General features: G+C 44.1%; 2 protein-coding genes across 2 annotated transcripts; one reads left to right on the forward strand and one right to left on the reverse strand.

Annotated features, from left to right (window-relative positions):
• Positions 151–19,690, reverse strand: NFS1 (NFS1, cysteine desulfurase). The gene is made up of 13 exons (XM_005688676.3): positions 19,517–19,690; positions 18,797–18,906; positions 17,989–18,105; positions 17,201–17,284; positions 13,277–13,429; positions 10,196–10,289; positions 8,521–8,655; positions 6,644–6,801; positions 5,936–6,041; positions 5,775–5,856; positions 5,040–5,123; positions 4,345–4,434; positions 151–2,004 (listed from the first exon to the last, which is right to left on the reverse strand). Exons 1-13 carry the CDS (start codon positions 19,611–19,613, stop codon positions 1,941–1,943), a joined length of 1,374 nt encoding a protein of 457 aa, XP_005688733.2. The 5' UTR covers positions 19,614–19,690; the 3' UTR covers positions 151–1,940.
• ROMO1 (reactive oxygen species modulator 1) lies at positions 19,543–21,203 on the forward strand. The gene is made up of 3 exons (XM_005688505.3): positions 19,543–19,777; positions 19,967–20,097; positions 21,006–21,203. Exons 2-3 carry the CDS (start codon positions 19,967–19,969, stop codon positions 21,112–21,114), a joined length of 240 nt encoding a protein of 79 aa, XP_005688562.1. The 5' UTR covers positions 19,543–19,777; the 3' UTR covers positions 21,115–21,203.

Here is a 22,463-nt window from a genome sequence, read left to right on the forward strand (position 1 = left end):
CAGAAACTAAGATTCCCCTCAAGAACACCCTCAACTCCCTGAAAATCTTTTGCTTCTCCTTGAGAGGGCAGATGGAGAAATGGACATTGTTTCAGTTCATTTCTCCTTTCCTATGTCTGACTTGTCACAAGTCGAAACTAAATTCAGATCTTTTAGTCAGGAACCCACCAATTTTATTTGAGAATTCAGAGGCCTCACAGTGGCTTTCAGTCTGAACTGGCAGGACATATATGTCATCTTGACCACCTGTTGTACAGTAGAGGAAGATACAGAGAACAGAATTGCAGGTGCCAAGGGGGAGGCAAGTAGGGAAGGAAAAGATCAGGTGTTTTGGATTAGCAGATACAAACTAGTATATATACAGGATGGATAAACAACAAGGTCCTACTGAATTTCACAGGGAACTATACTCAGTGTCCTGTGATAAACCATAATGGAAAATATGAAAATACATATAACTGAGTTACTTTGCTCTTCAGCAAAAATTAACGTAACATTTTAAATCAACTATACTTCAGTAAAATTTTTAAATATTTACATGTGATGTACTCTAATAAAATTTCTTTCTCACCCCTTTTAATGCTAGAAACCTCCCACTTATGGTTTCAGACTCACAAATCGCAAAACTCTACTCTGGCTCTTTTGACCTCTGTTTCTCAAACACCATGCTTTTTCATGCCTCAGGCCCTTTGCTCTTACTGTTCCTTCTTATTCCTCACCAATCCCTAGTTCTTTTGATGGCTAGAAATCATGTTTGTGCTTAATTAACACCTCCTCAAAAAAGCTTTCCTAGTATACCCAGCATGGTAGGTTCTTTCCCTGTTACTTTCTCTACCACTCAATTTCTGCCACAGCACTCATCACAGTCTATAATAATAGCCTTATTTAATTATTTTCTTTCTGTCTACTAGAATGAAAGTTCACTGAGAGTACTTTTTGGTATTGTTAACTAGTGTATCCCAAATACCCAGAATAATGTCAGGTACCTGACAGGCACCCAAATAATTGCTGACTAAAGAAATAAGCAAGCAGATTCATCTGTCGACATCAAGAAGTAGTCCACCCCACGATTCCCAGGCTTGGAATTCTTGCTGCTGCTGCTCAGTCGCTTCAGTCGTGTCCAACTCTCTGAGACCCCAGAGACAGCAGCCCACAAGGCTCCCCCGACTCTGGGATTCTCCAGGCAAGAACCCTGGAGTGGGTTGCCATTTCCTTCTCCAGGAATTCTCCTTGAGCCTCTCATAATGTCATAGAATAAATACAGGAATATGATTTTATTCCTCTAATCTGCAAATTAACATTTGTTTTAAAAAAAGAAACATAAATTACTACAAGACTAGGTAGAGTCATTCATATAGATATTTCTAGCTCCATTAGGTCAAAAGAAAAGAAGGATAAGAACACAGAGGAGACAAGCCTTCTAAGAAACTTGCAGTTCAGTCTATAGACGACATGAAGAGGTAGCCTTTGGAGCCACAAAAAAGATGAAGCCATAGATGTTTATGCTTCTATCTGAAGAAGTCAGTCTCTTTCAGCAGCAGTAAGCCACAACTCAAATGTCCACCTAGGGCATCAGGGTCCCTGAACAAAGAGCATTTTTGCAGTTCCTCTGGCTCTCTCCACCAAGGATACAGATGTGTCCAGCAGCAACTCATAGCAAATGTCCCTCCTGGTTCAGGATGAGAACATCCACTCACTATAAGACCAGAGAAGGATTCCTGGAAAGAAATGGGGAATGTTCCCCACCAAAGGAGCTGAGGCCGGAGAAAGACCATTTTCTCATGATGCTGTCTTAGAGGCAGGCCGATGCTGAAGTCAGGTGGCTACACCAGTTCTGGTTTGAACATGGAGCAGCCACTGGGGGTAACGAAATGCCTGGCTGTGCATGAGTTGATGAAGCAGGAGGAGCCAGGCCAGCACAAACTTAGAGGCCCATTCTTCTAGTGTTGGGTCCACTTGATGCTCTTGAGGTCAATGCCATCCTGCACCATCTCCCAGAGAGGGCTGCCAAAGAGAAGAGGTATTTGGATGAGTGAAGGCTTAGGAAGCAGATAGCACTGAGCCCTAACTTGCCTCCATCTGTTCTTGTCTCTCTTCTACCTCCTACCCTGATAACCCCAAAACAAGAGGTTATCAAGTCTTTCTCAGCTGTCTGAGAAAGTCCTTGTCAGCTCTAGCCTCTCCTCAACTGCCAACATTAATAACTAGGTAACCCAGGCTCAGCTCCAATGAGGCCACTCCAAGAGTGTCAAGTGTGGTTATATTCATGAAGCTCTCAAGCCACATGTGAGAGGCTATGGACACAGTTTCCCTGGGAGAACCAAGACCCCTGGAACAAGTGTAAGCAGCAAGTTTCAGCCTCTCTACTAACCCCCAACACAAATGGACTTTTCAGCACCTGCTTCTTGGTTTTGCTCTGCTTCTCAGAAACAAAACTTGGCCCTAAATCACCTGGGTATGTATCACCATTATCCAATTCCCACAAGATTCATCTCCCCAGAGGTGACTCTACTTCCAACATCCCCAGCTCCAATTCAAAAGGATCTTCTGAGTCTTGGACTTGGGCATCCCATTTCATACAAGAATAGCTGCTGAGAGATCTCTGCTAAACTCTGATCACCTTCAGCTTGAATGCCTTAGATAATGTTCCCAGACCAGATATTACTTCAGTGTGTTACAACCATAGGATTTTGATTTGGAGTTCTTCAGCTAACTTTATGCTACCCAATTTCATTCTATTTTTGGTTTATCTCTCTCCATTACACTATGCATTCCAAGCACACTTTTTTTTAATTTTTGGCTGTACCACATGGCATTCTGGGATCTTAATTTCCCAACCAGATATCAAATCTGTGTCCCCTGCAGTGGAAGCACAGAGTGTTAACCACTGGACCGTCAGGGAAGTCCCCCAGCACCTTCCTATTTGACATTTTGGGGCACCCCACTCCAGTACTCTTGCCTGGAAAATCCCATGGACAGAGGAGCCAGTCCATGGGGTCGCTAAGAGTCAGACAGGACTGAGTGACTTCACTTTCACTTTTCACTTTCGTGCATTGGAGAAGGAAATGGCAACCCACTCCAGTGTTCTTGCCTGGAGAATCCCAGGGACGGGGGAGCCTGGTGGGCTGCTGTCTATGGGGTCGCACAGAGTTGGACACGACTGAAGTGACTTAGCAGTAGCAGTAAGACTACTGCTTACTTTGAAATTAGCCTTCTCTTTAGGGAAGGTGACTTAATATCACAGGCTCACAAAATAAAACTCTGGCTGAGGGCTAATGGGGTGAGGTTGAAATTGTTTGCAAGGCATCAGAAGGAATAGGGTGAAGATGCTGAAAACACACGGTTATGAGGAATGTCTCACTTGGCAGCATAGTCAGTAGAAATGCCTCCTGAGTGTGCCAAGTGAGAGTACAAGAGAGCCAAGCCAAGGAGGAATCCTGAGCCTAACAAACCTAAGCAAGATATAGATATTTAAGCAATACAACCAGACTCTGTGAGGAAAAATTCAGAGCCCAGAAAGGCCTGGGGAGCTCACAAAGGAAAGCAGTATGTACCTGAACTACCTCACTCTTGCCAACTAGACCAAGAAAATCTTGAAAGTCAAACTGAACCAGAACAGAGTTCTGAGGAATTCCCAAGGCCTTTATGTTCCCATGAACATAGAGCTCTATGACTATTAGGACACCCCTAGTAACAGCCGGTTGGTAAAGGATCTCTTGACCTTTGTAAGCATCTTTGCGAAGAAAACTCTAAGTAAAAGTTCCTAACCTTTTGAGTATCTGATGAAAACTATGGACTTTCTTCCAAAGAAAATGTGCAACTATAAAACACTTGGCATACAATTTCAGGGTTATCCTGAAGTTTGGCCATAGAACCCAAATTAAGAATCCCTATCTTACAGAGTTTTCCTAAACTTAGTCTACAAGTCATGAATTCTGCACTGATATGGCTGCAAGACAATGATTAATATTATCAATAAAATGACAGGGAATTCCTTGGGGGTCCAGTGGTTAGGACTCTGTGCTTCCACTACAGGGGGCACAGGTTCGATTCGGGTCAGGGAACTAAGATCCTGCAAACCTCAAGGCCAAATAAATAAATTAATAAAATAAAATAATGAAAAAAATCTGAATTTACATGGTTCTTTAGTTTTTAAAGACACCTTTTCATTTTCTGACAAGTAGCCAAGAAAATCCCCTTTCCTGCCTGAGGACTTCCTCTAAATCCTGAAAGCCAAGGATTTTCAAACTTTGGTTTCTGGAAGGGTGAATACACAGCTTGAGGACAAGAAAGGAGCTAGCGCTACAGTTTCTTCCGAAGAGTCTCTGGAGCAAGAGTGCATACCTCATTTCTCGAAGACGCTTCACATGGTGAATGCACTTCTCCACTGTGTAGTCCACTTCCTCCTCTGTAGTAAAACGGCCAATGCCAAACCTGAAAAAGACACAGAGGAGAACTCTGCATCGGACCTGTAGCACCAGGGTAAATTCATTCAGCAAATACCCAGTGAGGCTCTACTCCACAAAAGACATGGAGAGACACCGTCCATTCCCTGGAGGACAGTTTCTCCAGACATGGTCTGTGGGTCACCTGAGAATCATCCAAGAAGAAGTTTCCTATTTCTCCAGACCTAGCAAATCAGAATCTCTGAGTGCAGCACTCAGACCTCTTCATCATTCACAAACTCCCCAGGTGACAGTCAGTGAAGTCTGAGAACCACTGCTTGAGAGACTCGTGAAGAATGAAGAAGGGATAAAAAAAACTAGATTGGGTACTTCCCTAGATTGGTCCAGCAGCGAAGACTGCACTCCCAATGCAGGGGGCTTGGGCTCTATCCCTGGTCAGGGAACTAGATCCCACATGCCATAATTAAGATCCTGCATTCCACAGCTGAGACCCTGAGCATCCAAATAAAAAATAAGTACTTTTTTGTTTAAAAAAAAAAAAAAAAAAAAAACTAGACTGAGGAAGACTCTAACAGGAGATGAATAATACAAAAGTGCACACCTTTCATAAATGCTGCAGCTCAGTTGACTAACCTGATAGAAGAGTGAGCTAAATCCTCATCAGTGCCAATTGCTCGAAGGACGTAAGAGGGCTCCAGGGATGCAGAGGTGCAGGCACTGAGGAGAAAGACAGAGCTTTGCTCAGTTCAGCATCCAATCTGCTTCTGGCCACAAACCCCCAGTCTTGTTCCTACCCCAGAGCCCTGAAGTCATATCACGACAAAAGAGACATTCTCATCTGACAGAGCTAAAGAGACAGATGCTGCTTGCACCTTCTAGTATGTGGATCGAGCTCCTCTGGCCCCTGTGGAGGATATCTTCCATGAGCAAGGACACAGCCAAAGCGTGACAGAGTGTGATACCACATGAGCTGAGTGTAACAAGAAGTGGCAGAGAGCCATGGGATCACTTCCCTACAACCAAATGCATCATCTGTAGCAGCCTAGACAGCAGCTAAACACTTGGTATCTTCTGGAACATTGTTGAATTCTAAAGGGCTATAACAGAACTACTAAAATAACATTAGAACAGATACAGGCATCTCCTGGGACCACAAAAGGCACAAAACTCTACCACAGGAAGCCCTCCAAAGGTGGCAAACTTTAGCCTGTGCCCAACTGGCTAAAAATAGGTGCTTACAAAATGACTTTTATTCTCAACCAAAAGCTCCTGTGCATGTCATCTCCACAACGGGAAACTTATTAACCCGACACTTAAAGCCAGACTAACTGGTCCTGCCACAGACCCTGCCTATCCAGTCCAACTCACCTCCCTGAGGATAAGGCAACATCCTTAAGTGCCATCAACAGACTCTCCCCTTCCACATACGCAAAGGAGAGGTTGATACAGCCTGAAAGAGAGAATTACTGTGAGAGGAGGCTCAGAGTCTCGGGCTCTTCAAGGCGGGGACAAAATGGGCATGACCATACCTGGGTAATGGTGCTCAGGATCCCCATTCATCACCACATCTGGAAGGCTCTTCATTATCTTCTGTATCAGTCGCTCAGCTAACTTTGAGATTCGCTTGTGGTCATACTGAGGAGCAGGCAAGGGAGGACTAAGCATAGTGACCATTAACAGCTCAGAGACATAAAGGATGAGGAACCCTACCCTGGGCCCAGAAGTGACTGTACATTTAACCACCTATGGTCTTGTGTTACTCATGGAGACCACTGTATCCACAGCACTGAGCACAGAGGTGCTCAAATAGTGGACACATGGTTCCAGTAAAGGGCCTGGAATTTGGAGCCCATAAGACCTCCCTCAGGGCTTCCCAGGTGGCCCAGCGGTAAAGAATCCGCCTACAATGCAGGAGATGCGGGTTTGATCCTGGGTCAGGAAGATCCCCTAGAGAAGGAAATGGCAAGCCACTCCAGTATGCATGCCTGGGAAATCCCATGGACGAGGAACCTGATGGGCTACAGTTCAAGGGATCACAAAGGGTCGGACACGACTGAGTGACTAAACAACAACGACAACACCTCCCTCAGAACAGGATGCCAGCAGCACCCGGAGAAAGACGGTTTTTGTAAACCACCTCTTCTGGCAAAGATCTGACCCAATCATGCCAAGAAGCTGCTAAACAGGAGACCCAGCACAGGGGAAGAGTTTGTGGGAGGGAACTGCTTTCCCCATACCTCCATCTCTTGCTGTGCCACCTCACACGCAGCCCCCAGCCCCACCACCAAGGGTGTGGGTACTGTCCCAGACCGCATACCCCGCTCCTGCCCCCCTCCACTCTGCAGGGCCTCCACACGCACACGGGGCCGCCGGCGAATGTAGATGGCACCAACCCCTGGGAAACAAAGTTTGTTACAAAAAAAGAGAAAAAGGAAAAGGCAGATGAAACAAAATATCACTTTCCAAAGGGGTCAAAAAATTCTTTCAACTCTTCTGTAAGTTCCAAAATTTTCAAAGTAAAAAATGTTGGGGCGGGGGGACACTAATGCAGGATGTACCAAACTGCATTTATTAAGACATATTCCATTTCCCCATTAAAATAAAATCATATTCAAGTATCTGACACTATCTGAATCTCTGCAGTTCCCAAGTTCAGAGAGTAAGGGCTCAGACACTACATTTGGAGAGTGAGGACTACCATGTCATCTAAATCTATTTAGATTCTGAGTTCAAAAAGCAAGAGTTTGGATAGTGAGGGATACCTGCATACATTTAAGTGCTGAACAGAGCTTCTGCTCAATATGAGTTAATTAGTATTATCAAAACAGATTTATCTACAATAAAAGCCAATAAGCCAATTTTAGTTCAAGATAGAATGACTGTTGGGAGAAGGAAATGGCAACCCACTCCAGTGTTCCTGCCTGGAGAATCCCAGGGACGGGGGAGCCTGGTGGGCTGCCGTCTATGGGGTCGCACAGAGTCAGACACGACTGAAGCGACTTAGCAGCAGCAGCAGCAGCAGAATGACTGTTGAGCTTTTAAAAACAATTAACTTAAAAACACACTCTTTACAACCTCTGGAAGCACAACCTCCGGGATCTAATGTCTGATGATCTGAGGTGGAACTGATATAATAATAACAGAAACAAAGTGCACATTAAATGTAATGCACTTGGATCCTGAAACCATCCTACCCCCATCCCTGGTCCATGGAAAAACTGTCTTCCATGAAACTGGTCCCTGCTGCCAAAAAGGCTGGGGACTGCTGCTTTAGAAGAAGCCATCTTATATACTTTCAGGAACTATCACACCTTTTCCAACAGGGTGTCTATCCGGATGACACACCCTGCAGACACAGAAAGCATACTGGCGTAACCAACCACCCCAGGCCCTCACCCACGAAAGAGAGGAAGAGTTGTTCATTTTGGATGGCTACCTCCGTAAAACAGAGGACAACAGTCTCTTCCCAAAGGCTGGCATGCAAAGGCAGAATTCCAGCTGGAAAATATTCCTATGACAATAGGACCATAGGACACAGACAAGTACCTTGAGAGATTAACAGGAGCAAAGACTAATAAAGCTAGGAACAACACCAAAACACATAAAAGCCCATAAAATCTTCCCCTAAGGCTAAAGCAAAACACGAGGGAATAAAGGACTCAAAGAATATTGATCTGAGACTTCCCTGGAGGTCCAGTGGTTAGGACTCCAGGCTTCCACTTCAGAGGCCATGGGTTCAATCCCTGGTCAGGGAACTATAATCCCACATGCCACACAGTCAAAAAAAAAAAAAAAGAATATTGGTCTGCAAATCATAGTTGACAAGATAACTGGACTTATCAAGCTAATTTGATATGACAAAACCTTTGTTCCTCAACCAAATTAACATCTACATGAAAGGATTTTCTAAAGAGACCAGTGAACGATGAACTGCTTATAGTGACTGCTAGAATCTGCAAATAGGCAAGTGTTCCTGGCTATTATTAACTGACACCTGCATTCTGCAGAGCACTCTTCCTCTGAGAGCAATGACAGTCCCAAATGAATCCCAGGAACACCTGTCAAAGGGTTGTTGGGTGGTGCCGAGAGGAGGAAACCTAGGAGGGGCTAGTACCTTTGGGACCATAGATTTTGTGGCCACTGATGCTCATGAGATCAATTTTCATGTCATTGACGTCAAGTGGGATTTTTCCAACAGCCTGGGCTGCATCGGTATGGAAATACACCTTTCTGGAACTGCAAATCTGCCCTGAGAAAACAACAGAGGGGAAGAACCAGAGCACAATGTTAGGAAGTAACCTGGCAGTGGTCCTATAATATACTATGAGTTCTGAGGCAAAATTACATCTGGTATTGGCCCTAGCCACATAGTAAATCACTTCTCTCTCTCTTTTTCTCTCTCTCTCTCTCTCTGTCTCTCTCTCATTCTCAGCTCTAGTGTCCTTGACTAGAATAAATAAGGGCAAGTGCACACATCCATTCTCTATGCCTGCATCTCTACTCCTAGCCTGGTAATAGGTTCCTCTGTACCATTTTCCTAGATTCCACATAATGTGCATTAATTAAGAGATTAGGATTCACACATATACACTACCATCTGTAAAACAGATAGCTAGCGGGAACCAGTGTAAAGTACAAGAAGCTCAGCTTGGTGCTCTGTGATGACCTAGATGGGTGGGATGGTTGGGGGGGAGGGGCGTGGAAGGGAGGTCCCAGAAAGAGGGGATCATATGTAAACATACAACTCATTCACTTCATTGTACAGCAGAAACTAACACAACATTGTAAAGCAATTATAGTCCAACTTATATAAATAATAAAATAAATAAAAGTTATGGTGGTCAAAAAAAAGCACAAAGCATCAAATCAAAACACACCCGATATTCTGATTCATAAGACTCTTCCTACCTCATTAACAATGGCCTTTCAATATATCAGATTAACTTTTAGATCCTTATTGATTTAAAAGAAGCAAAAATTAATAGATCTATTTGCTAACGTACCTAAGAAGTTACAGGGTGTGTGTCTCTGGCTCCAAATGAGCACAGTAAACAGATGTTCTAAAACGAAAAAGTTAAAAGAGGAAGAGAAAAACAGGTGGAAGTTTTTTGTTTTGCTTTCTGCACCAACTGCAATAAGACAAAAAGGACAGCAGTGCAGTGCAATGCATGTGCGCTCAGTCATGTCCAACTCTCTTATGACCACATGGACTGTAGCCCCCCAGGCATCTCTGTCCATGGGATTTTCCCGGCAAGAATACTGCAATGAGTTGCCATTTCTTCCTCCAGGGGATCTTCTCAACCCAGGGGTCGAACCCAAGGTTCTTGCGTCTCTTGAACTGGCAGGCAGATTCTTTACCACTGAACCATCTGGAAAGCTCAAGTGGTATTAGACCTGGGTTCAAATACCAGCTGTGCCATTTACAATATGTCCTTTAACAAGGAACTGAAGCCCTCTTTCCCTTGGTTTCCTTACTGTATTCTATATAGTGTTTCAGCTCCTAGTCCAGTCCTGCTCCTCAGATGGATCCCAGTGGCGGGCAAGCGTCAGGGTCCACCCATAGAAAGAAAGTGAAGTTGCTCAGTCGTGTCGGACTCTTTGTGACCCCATGGACTGTAGCCTACCAGGTTCCTCCATCCATGGGATTTTCCAGGCAAGAGTGCTGGAGTGGATTGCCATTTCCTTCTCCAGGGGATCTTCCCAACCCAGGAATCAAACCCAGGTCTCCTGCATTGTAGGCAGACGCTTTATTGTCTGAGCCACCAGGGGAGCCCACCCATGATACTTACCTATTTCCTTAATGGGCTGCTTGACTCCAATTTCATTGTTCACAGTCATGACTGAGACCAGGCTGGTATCTGGCTGGATGGCAGCCTCTAGTTCCTAAGAATATCAGGAGTAAAAAGACCATATAGTATGAACAGAGTCCTCTCTAACTCAGAATGTAAGCAAGCTTAGTTGTGAAAAGGGGCCTTTCACTACACACCTACAAGAGTGGGTAAAATTAAAATAGCAATGACACAAAATGCTGGCTAGGATGCAAAGAAACTGAATCACTCCTACACTATTGACGGGAATATAAAATGGTATAACCACACTGGAAAACAGTTTGGCAGCTTTGGTTTCTTATAAAACTGAACATGAAATTACCATATGACCCAGTAACTGCACTCTTGGGCATTAACTCAAGGAAATGTAAGCTTAAATTCACATAAGAAACCCATAAATGATCATGATTGCTTTATTCTTAATAGCCAAAATCTAAAACAACCCAGAGGTCCTTCAATAGGGAAATGGTTAAAGAAACTGTGGTACTTCCATTATGTGGAATACTACTCGGCAACAAAAAGGAACAGATACAGAGACAGGCAACAATACGGGGTCACACAGAGTCGGACACGACTGAAGCAACTTAGCAGCAGCAGCAGCAAGACTTATGCTAAGTGAAAATAGCCAATCCCAAAAGGTTACATACTATATTCCTAACATTTCATTTACATAACATTACTGAAATGACAAAATTAAAGAAATGGTGATCAAATTAGTGGTTTTAAAAGAATACCATGGGACTTCCCTGGTAGTTCAGTGGTTAAGAATCCAATGCAGGGGACACTGGTTCAATCCCTGGTCCAGGAGGATCACACATGCCATGGAGCAATTAACCCATGCACCACAACTACTGAGTCTGTTCTCTGGAGTCCTCGAGCCACAAATATTGAGCCTACATGTCTCAACTATGGAAGCCCGCACACCACGGAGGCTGCGCTCTGCAACAGGGAAGCTGCTGCCACGAGATGACTATGCAGTGCAGCTAGAGTAGCCCCTGCTCACTACTAGAGAAAGCCTCCAGGCAGCAATGAAGACCCAGCGCAGCCAAAACTAAATACATATTTAGGAAAAAAAATACATAAAGCATCACTGTGGTGATAGTTACGTACACCTACACATGTGATGAAACTAGAATGCATAGAACTAAACACACACACACACACAAGTGAGTACAAGTAAAACCGGGGAAATTAGAACAAGACCAGTAGATTGTATCAACATCAATATCCTGGTTGTAATATTATACTATACTTTTGCTAGATGTTATCATTAAGGGAAATGAATAAAGGATACATGAAATCTGTCTGTATTACTTCTGACAACTACATGAGAATCTATAATTTAAAAATTAAAAACTTCATAAAAAAAAAAGAGAGGGAGTCTTTCCTACATAAGGTTGTCAGAGTAAGCAGCAAAGAACAAAATAAGCAATAAAAAACAAGGTTACTATTAACACTGACATAGGGATCACATCTGATGAAAACATTTATCCTAAAGAAACTGGTAATCAACCTCCCAACATCTATGATGCTGTCCCTGACACTGGTCTAATGGAAGTTCTCAATGTTTCATTTCTCTCAGCTTCTTCTTTCCTTCCTTTATAGTATATATCCCAATTTATAATTATTTATACATTTGTTTACATGTTAACTGTCCTTTCACTAGAATATAAGCTCCTTGAAGGCACGGACTAGGCTTGTCTTGTTCATCCCTTTATCCTCAGTGCCTGGCACTATGACACAATAAATAGTACAGAGTGAAAGAAAGACATTATATTAAGTATTATGAGAAATGAAAATACAGAAAACATGCACTCCTCAAGTTCAAGAAGCTAAGCCTAGTGGAAAAATAGGCATAGGCATACAACAGAGCAAAGAAGTAAAAAGCCATTAAATAAAATAAAGGGAATGGCTCAATCCCTGATCAGGGAACTGAGAACCTACATGCCTCAAGATGCAGCAAAAAAAAAAAAAAACTTGTTGGAATAAAAATAGTAAGGGACTTTCCAGGCAGTCCAATGATTAAAGAATTCCAATGTAGGGGGTGTGGGTTTGATCCCTGGTTAAGGAACTAAGATCCTACATGCTACAGGGTGCAGCCAAAATTTTTAAAATAATAAAAATAAGCAAAAACTGTATAAAATAAGCTATAAGGATATATTGTACAACACAGGGAATATAACCGATATTTTGCAATAACTATAAATGGAATATACCTTTTGAAAATTGTGAATCAGACTTCCCTGGCCCAGTGGATATGAATCTGCCCGCCAATGCAGGGGATAAGGATTCTAGAAGGAAATGGCAACCCACTCCAGTACTATTGCCTGGAAAATCCCATGGACAGAGGAGCCTGGTGGGCTACAGTCCATGGGGTCGCAAAGAGTCGGACACGACTGAGCGACTTCACTTTCCTGGTCCAGGAAGATCCCACGTGCTTCAGGGCAACTAAGCTGTGCACCACAACTTCTAAGCCCACATTCTAGAGCCTTTGAGCCGCAGCTACTGAGCCCATGTGCCGCAACTATTGAGTCCATGTACCTAGAGCCCATTGTCCACAACAAAAGAAGCCACCACAATGAGAAGCCTGTGCACCACAACTACAGGGAACCCACACAAGGCAACAAAGACCCAGCGCAACCAAAAATTAATAAATCAATATATTTTTAAAAAATATATATGGGTCCCAAAGGGAAATATTCTTCACAAAACTACACCAAGGAGTTTTTGAAGGATGAGAAATATCAGTGAAGGGTGAAGGAGGCCAAAGCTTTCCCATGGTGAGTGTTAGTCTCTGGCATCCTGCATACATGGTCAGAGGCTCTCACATAGACCAGGAAGCACCAACTAAGCTGAGAAACAAATCCTCCAGACAAAAGGAAGATGGTGCACACTCAAGAGGAACATACTCTGAGTCCCACTGAGAAACCTATTTCTCTAAAGCCCTCCCTTACCATTACATCTAGTCTTTCAAGCTCCAGCTGAGGCTAAAGAGACAGTTTCATAGATTGAAGCCAGGCTCCCCCTATCATGCCCTCTTACCTTCAGGTCAATGATCCCACTCTTCTTCACTGGGAGGTAGGTGACTTTAAAGCCCTCAGCTTCCAGTGAACGGCAGGAGTCCAAGACACATTTGTGTTCTGTCTGCGTGGTGATCAAGTGCTTTTTCCGGGACCTATAGAACCTGGCCACTCCCTAGAAGTTGGTGGTGGTGGAAAAAAGAATATACTCAGAGAGACAGCAGTGACTTCCATCCTAGTTGCAAGGAGTAAGTGGATAAGGGCGGTATGGTCCAACATCAATTCTCTGACAATTGTGTGTCTTACAATTCAACTTAATTCTGACACTAACTATCCCAATTAGTGAAAATCCCATAGGTTAAGTGCCTCAGTCTCACAGGACTGCCTCCACTTCAGATGCCAGCTGTGAGGCCTAGCTGTCACAAGCCCCCCTTCCATATTTCCCGAGATGGCTACAAATAAAAGACTTCCCACAGCCGCCTTGTTGTTGTTGTTTAATCACTAAGTCAAGTCTGACTCTACTTTGACACCATGAACTGCAAAACTCCAGGCTTTCCTGTCCTTCACTATCTCAAGGAGTTTGTTCAAACTCATGTCCATTGAATTGGTGATGCACAGCCCAATCCCCTGTGATTCACAGAATTCACTGAAAACACTACACTTACTATCATAGCTTTATCACAGAAGATAAAACCCATGAATGGCCAAATGGAAGAGCTGTACAGGATTAGGTCTGAGGCAGGGAAGAGCACAGAGTGTCAAGCATGCCACCTGCCAGCACATCCATGTGTTAGCTAATCTGGAAGCTCCTCTGACTCTTGTTTCCCAGTTTTGTTTTGTTTTTTAATATTTATTTTTATTTATTTATTTGGCTGTACTGGGTCTTGGTTGTGGCATGTGGGACCTAGTTCGCCGACCAGGGATCGAACTCAGGCCCCCTACGTTGGGAGCATAGAGTCCCAGCCACTGGACCACCAGGGAATTCCCCCTTGTTTTCCAGTTTTTACAGGGGTTTCATAACACAGGTGTGACCAATTAAATCACTGGCGATATGACTAGACTCAGTCTCCAACCCCCTTTCTTCCCCAGATCAAAGTTACAACCCTCTAATCACATTTTCTTGGTCCTTCTGGAGTGACCAGCCTGCATCTTAAAACGATCTAAGGGCCCACCAAGAGTCACTTCATCACCAGAAACACATTATGGTCCAAGGGGGCTTATTATGAATAACAAAGTCATTCCTAGTATTCAGGAAACTACAAGGGTTTTTGAAGCCCTGTGCTAGGAAGAGAACAAAGACCAAATACATTTTTTTATTATATCATAGATGGAAAATGGAAAACATTCCTATCCTCGTATCTCAGGAAAAGTGTTTCTCATTTATTTCTTTTTTTTTAATTGGAGGACAACTGTTTTACAATGTTGTATTAGTAATAGTTTCTGCTGTACCACAAATGAATCAGCAGGGAATTGGTGGCTCAGTGATAAAGAATATGCCTGCCAATGTAAGAGAAGTGGGTTTGATCCCTGGGTCAAGAAGATCCCCTGTAGAAGGAAATGGCAACCCACTCCAGTATCTTCTCTGGAAAATCCCATGGACACAGGAGTGTGGCAGGCTACAGTCCATGGGGTTGCAAACAGTCGGACACAATTTAGAGACCAAACAACAACGTTCATATATTCCCTCTCTCTAGAGGCTCCCTCCCACTCCACTCCCATCCTACCCCTCTAGGTCACAGAGCAGGAAGCTGAGCTCCCTGTGCTATAATAGTAGCTTCCAAGTAGCTATCTATTTTACACATGGTAGGGTATATTTCTATGTAAACAACAAAACATACAAATATGGTGATACTGATACCCAAAGCTGGCAATGTAGAAGTGAAACTCATACACTCATTCCTTGCTGATGGCAGTACTTACACTACAAACTCTTCAGAGAATTATTTATAAAGATGTCTTAAAAGCTGTATTAACAAAATTCTGCAAAGCAACTATCCTTCAATTAAAAAAAAATAAATTTTTTTAAAAAGCTGTATTAGCACTCTTTACTGTGACTCCTCTTTTGGGAATTTAGGGAAATATTTCAAAGCATAGATAATGCTATAGAGACAAAATATGCTTTCATTGTATTCACAATCCTTAAAAAAATGAAGAGATTAAACACATTCAACAATAGAGGAATAAACAGTAAACTGCAATAATACAACTCCATGAAAAATAATGTAGGTATATTAAAAATTATGGAGTTTGGAATGGAAAAATATAACCTATGTTATTAATGGCTATGGAAGAATAAATATGGATGCTACAAAATGTGAAACTATTAAAAGCAAATGCATATGTGTGTACAATTTGTTTTCTGGAACAATACTAAACAGACTTGAGGTCTGTTTGCTAGGGAGGAGGAAATGGAAGATCTACACTTGAGTTTAAACCTTTCCATATAGTAAGAACCTACTGTATAGCTCAGGGAACTCTACTCAGTACTCTGTGGTGACCTAAATGGGAAGGAAATCCAGAAAAGAGGGAATATATGTGTACTTATAGCTGATTCACTTCACTAACACAACATTGTAAAGCAACTATACTCTGGTAAAAATCAATAAATAAATCTTTCCATAGGGTTAAAAAAAATTTCACTGCATATGCATGAATTCCTTAAAAAAATTAAATAAAATGTGCAACCCCACCCCTCCCAGGAGACTACGTTAAAAGCAGAATATGAAACTAATTAGGCCAAAATTATGACTACATAAAAATGTTCTTGGGGACAAGGAACATAAAAATGAAAACATTTAAAAGTTCCCTCCCCCTCCTCCTATCTCAGTTACCCAGAATGCTGAATCCTCTACCAGCAGACAGATATTTACTCCACCCATCCAGGAGTCTAAGGGGAAAACGGTCAAAACCACTCTTAGCAATCCTTGACCCTGAGGTCTGGGAATCTGTGGAAACTTTCAAAGTAAATATTTTCAAAGTTTTGAAAATGCTCCCCATTCCAGAAACCATCCTCATCTTTGAAGAGACCACATGCACGGCTCTGCGGTCTCTGCAGTCCCAAGGAAGGACACTTTCCTGTTAACAGGATCTGGTGAGTGCTGATGACTCTGGAACCTGGCCCAGGCCTAGGTCTCCTACACTGAGTCCAAAGTCAGAAAAAACAATACTGGCAACACAGGTGAGAGACCACGATGAGAGGGAATAGAGCCAGCGCTGAACCTACAGCAGCCCACAATTTATCAGCCCCTTGGTATTTACACAAGTGACCCTGGTAACCAGGCCCCAGTTAGGCATGACTATGTTCTATGAAACACTGACATGATTACTGAGAGTGGAATTTTACTTTCGTTAGCATCAAAGACGTCCCAAGGACAGAGTGACTAATCCCCAAACAGGTGATTAAGTAAATGTCTGCAGACAGCACCACAGCAACCGAGACTTAAAAAACAGGGACATCTAAAGAAACAGGAAGAACTTGCTGCAAACAGATCTCACTGGAGAGAAAACAAAGGCTGAGAAAAAGGCAGCCCTGAAATCATAGATATAAGGGTGAACTTGGTAACAAGAAGCAGAGAAATCTATTCAATTACGAGTGTATTCTGGACTTCATTGTGAATAGATCTAAAGGATGGGGAAAAGGATTGAGTCACCATTTATCCTCTGAAGTAGCTGTCATCCCAAACACCACGTGGCTGATGACCCAAGAGCCACCTCCTTTCCTATCCAACTACATGACTGAATTCAGTTCACCAGGAGCAAACTTTGGATACACAGTCAACTACACAGGGCTGAAGGAAGCAACAAATTAGAAAAAGGGTGGTGTGTCTGTGTCTTTTTTCATGATATGATAAAAGTGGGTGACTGGGAAAGACACATGAGCCTAACTGATGGCAGGAAACCATCTCCCAGGTCAGGAAAGCCCAGATATGCCTTCTGGTTCTCTTACCTTAATTGCTATGTTGTTGGATTCAGTAGCACCGCTAGTGAAAATGATCTCACGAGGATCAGCCCCAATCAGAGATGCTACTTGCTGCAAGTCAAGACGAGAAGTAGAAATAAGGAGCATCAGTTTCCTCAGCAGGAATGGGGCTGTGGTGACAACTAAGACAGCAGTCTGGAGGAAGAAGAGCTCCACCGCAATCTGTCAACTGCTCAAGAAGCAGTTCTGTACCCACTAGGATCAGACAAAGGGATATATTCAACTACATCCCAGATCCAATTAATAACAACTTTGGTGTTTTTGAAAAAGCACTTACTGAGTTCTTAGTATGCACAGGCATCATGTCAACAAACATATCACTAGTATTGTCTGATTTAATCCACCCCAAAACCTTAAGGAGTAGGAACTACTACAATCTCCATTTTCTTTTGGACATGCCACACAGCTTGCTGGATCTTAGTTCCCCGAACAGAGATCAAATCCAGACCCCCAGGAGCGAAAGCCCGGAATTCTAACCCCTGAACTCCCCTCAACCTCCATTTTCAATGTGAGGAAACTGAAGCTTCGAGAAGTCACATAATAAGATAACAAAGGTCAGTTAGCCAGGAAATGTGGAAACTAATCGAATGCCTTCAGAGGGACTCCAAAGGCCTGTTCTTTGAATCGCTTGCTGAGAGCCCCAAACCATTTCCACCTTCACCCACAGCTACTCAAAAAAAAAAAAAAAAAGAAATGCCACCCACAGGTCACTGAAACCTCTGACATCAGAACTTCCTAGTGTCCTCTGTACTAACCTGGCGAGCACATTCCATGGCAGCCTCACTCTCCCAGCCATAAGCATGTGTCCGGGAGTGTGGGTTTCCATAGTAGTTGACTAGGTAAGGGAGCATGGCATCAAGCACCCGAGGGTCCTGGACAAAACAGAACAGACCAGTCTTCTTGAGCCCATAGTTAACCCGGGCCCCACTCCATCCCCTGACCTACCCAACCTGCCTCAACACACCCCCAATCCTTCAGACCCTGCCTAGATTAGGGCTCAAATATTCTTCCATTCCCCCAGGTTCTAACCAAATATTAGCTTAATACATTCTCCTCCCAATCCGTCTTAAAACAGATTATTCTACCATCTCCTCAGATAATCTGCAAACACTGCTTTTTCCTGACAGTTGTGTCTGTAGGTGTTTTCACCGCCAAGCAATGTGATATCTAGGAGAGGATGTTGATGAAAACGTGCATTAATATTCCAGTGCTCATCATGCTCCAGGCACTATTCTAAGGGCTGCTTTATTATCTTTTAACCTATTTAATTCTTGCCCAAATGCATATAGTAAGCAGTGGTCCAGTAATTCCACAGCCTATGCTTTTAACTACTAGGAAAGTGCCAGCAATAAGGTGATTTGACCAAGATCAATAGCCAGTAAGCAGTAAAGACACTTCTAGTGGACTACAATGTAAGCCTCCAGTCTCCTGGCTCATTGCTCTCCCAGCACACACTTCTCAATGGTTCTCACTTCTACAGGGATTCAGCCATTTATGTGCATTGCCACTTCTACAGTATAACTCCACTAAACAGCTCAGGGAAAGCTGCCCCTCCATCCTTACCAGAGGAGTTGTAGCTTGCACATCCATGTACAGAGGTCGCAGCACTGACTCCGCCTCCAGAGCAGTGGCTGCATCAGAGGCAACAGCAGACTGGGGAGTAAGGTCTATACCTGACAAAAAATGGAACGGAGGGGCCAGGTGAGAGAGGATGCAACTCTGCACACAGGGCATCCCAAACAGCAGAATTTAAAGGCTGGACGGAGGTGACATAAGTTTAAGCGATGCTGAGCGAATCTCAACGCAAAAGGAAACAGAACATCGGAAAAGTTGAGCAAACTGTAAAAAAGAGGTAAGGGAGAGAGACAGGGTTCTTAGGGCAGGGTGTTGAGACAACATTCAAATTGCGTCGTTGGAGTGAGGAAATCTCCGAAAGGGCAAAGCCCCTGAGAAGGAACGTGGAGACGGTAGGTAAGATCTCCTTCAAAGGTTACTGGCTGGACCACTAGCATCTCTACAATTGGGTCAGGAGAGGTCCGATGGCCGAATTTTAGGGCTCTGAGGGCCTGCGGTGCAGGATGTGAAGTGCGGGAGCGGGGATGCGGCGAAGTCAAACGTTCAGAGCGCCGGTATGAGAAAATCTGAGGGGTCCAGTCAAGAGGAAGTGTCAGAGGGTCTGGGTAGCGGAAGAGGGAGGCTCCTGAATATGCAGGTAAGTCGCCTAGCCCAGGAGAAAGTTCCGCGCCTCTAGGAAGGTGGCAGCGAGGGGGGCCCCAAGCGTACCGCGCAGGCGCAGCCCCCGAGTGGGTGGCTTGGCCCTCGGCCCCGGAGCCGCGGGGGCGGTCGTGGCCACCCGCCTCCAAGCGGTTCGCAGCAGCATGGTCCCGGTGGCAGGAGCCCCCCGCCCGAAGCGGCTACAGTCCTCAGCTACAGGATCCCGGAAGTACTACTCCGCGCCCCGGAAACGCTTCCTCGGATCTCGAGTGCGCTCCAGCTCGCGTTCCGTGTAAGACGTAGATCTGAGCGACCGAAGCCACGAGCGAGGTGAGGCGGGGGCACCGTGGCGCGGGGACTCGAACGCACAGTGGGTGATGGAGTCGGGCTACACCCTTCTTTTCTTTCTCGGATTTCCCAGAACCCCTGGGCAGGTTCCCTATCTCACCTCCTCTGGCCCCTGCTGGAGTCTCGGGCTGGCGGCTAGGCCCACACTTCCCTAACCTTCGAACCCCGCAGATGCCGGTGGCCGTGGGTCCCTATGGACAGTCCCAGCCAAGCTGCTTCGACCGCGTGAAGATGGGCTTCGTGATGGGTTGCGCCGTGGGCATGGCGGCGGGGGCGCTCTTCGGCACCTTTTCCTGTCTCAGGTGAGGGGCGCGGGCGGTGATCTCTGGGGACTACCTGATTTTCCCACCCCACAGCTCTCGGCCTACAGCCCGAATAGAGCTTACTACTTTCCAATTCTGTCGCTGCCCTGTAACGAACGAGACTGTTTTCCTAATCACCTTCAGTGTGGGAGGGAGGACAGATGATAATCTCAATGGTTGAGAATAGGGTTGGAGCCTGGGTTTCAAGCAGAAATGAGGTCAGTAAACCTCTACATCATGTACAATTCTAAGCTCAAATCAGACCACACTTAACAGAGAACCTGGCACATATTAAGTGCTCAATTAATGGCTTTTCTGTTTTACTCCTGTTAGGCGCATGGCGAAACAAACTTGATTAATTTCACTGCTCTGGGAACAGGATGTAGAAATTAAGCAGATAAACTCTACACTCTATAGTTTTTACACATAAAAGACGCTATTGTTCCTGGTAAATTATCGTTTACTGAGCGTTTACTGTGTCACAGTGCTGAATGCCCTGTTATCACAACACTGCTGTGAATGTTAAGAGCCTCATTGTACACTTGACACAGCCCGTAAATTGCACTTAGTTCTTGACCCCAGGTCTGACCCCCCAATCATTAACACTAGGAGACCATCTAAAAAATGTTGTATTGGATCATGTATACCCTGGAGGCAAAACCAGCACCCAAAAATGATTTCCCTGTTTCTGTACTTTATACCGCTTCTGTTGCCTCCCACAAACTCGTCAGTTGCCTAGAGATCCTAATGGATCCTTTTCCTTAGCATTACTCACTCCATGTGGCAAGAGATAATAATGTCCTGCCAGACTTCAGCAGTGCCTGATTATAACTCGGAAAGGGGCAGTTAATGCTCCTCCCTGTATTGTTGTTCCCAAGTGGCCCCATCTTGGTTTCCTCCTCCCTCAGGATCGGAATGCGGGGTCGGGAGCTGATGGGCGGCATCGGAAAAACCATGATGCAAAGTGGCGGCACCTTTGGCACATTCATGGCCATCGGGATGGGCATCCGATGCTAATCAGGACAGTGGTTGCCCACAACATCCACCCCCTCCCATCAGTTTCATCCCATGTGTACTATAATAAAGCAAGTCTTTGAGTATTCGGAGTTTCTGTTTAGAAGCATTTTTTCCTCTCACAGCCAATTACCCAGCTTGCTTAAAGATCTTCGGAGGTGGGCTGAGGTTCGGTTTCTTGTTTCACAAGAGCTTTCTCTGTTAATCCAAACTCGGAATGATTTATCATGCGTTAAGACTGTTCATAGCTTCTTGGAAATCCTTATTATTCAGCCCTTTAAGGTTGATGCTATTAGTTTCTCACCTTTAAAATGTTAAATCTACATTTCCTCAAGGTCACACTACATTAACCAGCCTTATTTCCAGTGCTATTACCTTGTATACCCAAATATTGTCTTCAGATGAGTGGATCAGAAAAAGAACAAATTCAAACCACTTTTGTAGCCTTGCAACTTCAGATGGCACTAGCAGTCAAGAATCCACCTGCTAATGCAGGAGGCCGGGTTCCGTCCCTGGGTTGGGAATAGCCCCTGGAGGAGGGCTTAGCAACCCACTACCCTACTCTTGCCTGGAGAATCCCAGGGACAGAGGCATGAGTTTGCAGCCAGCCACGACTTAAGCAACTTGGCACGCAGCTCACACAGCTTCATCTCAGATGATTTTCTAACCAATCATCAATGAGGATGAAACTTATCAGCTGACTCTCCTTCCTTTTAACTGGTTAAGGTAGTTTCTCCATTATGAGAAGTGCTTCTCACCTGTACAGGCAACATATTCCTTGATACTAAGTTGCCCCTCAAGAATTTATTAAGAAAATGGTGGGACTACCCTGGTTGTGTGGTTAAGACTCCACACTCCCAGTCAGGGCATGGGCTCAATCCCTCCCTGGTCCAGAACTAAGATGCCTCATTGCACAGCCAAAAAATCCAGAAACAAAAAAACCAACAAAAAATGGTAGTTAACTGTTTTCATAAGATTAAATACCTTAAGTTACCTTTGCTGGCCCAGTTTCCTAGAAAGAAACCTGCTAGTACTTGATTCAAGAATAAAATCTTTAATTACAAAGATACTGATAGTTGGGGGGGTGGGGGGGAGTTGTCATGTAAGTCTCTGCCACCCAAAAACTGCTGTTCCGTGTTCAAAAGTAAAGATTATCTTGAATTTTTTCTCCAGGTTAAATAATTGAAATTACAAACATCCTTCAAATGCGGTGGTAGAAAACTGTGATGCCTCCAAAGTCAAACCAATTAATCTTGATACCGGACTAAATTTGTAATACTTGTCCTTCATCCCTAACAATTTTAAGGGTTTAGAAATCAGGTGAGGAAACCCATATTGGAAGGAGTAATTAG

The sequence above is a fragment of the Capra hircus genome, chromosome 13, assembly GCF_001704415.2.
Source record: "Capra hircus breed San Clemente chromosome 13, ASM170441v1, whole genome shotgun sequence".
In the NCBI taxonomy this organism is placed as follows: domain Eukaryota; kingdom Metazoa; phylum Chordata; class Mammalia; order Artiodactyla; family Bovidae; genus Capra; species Capra hircus.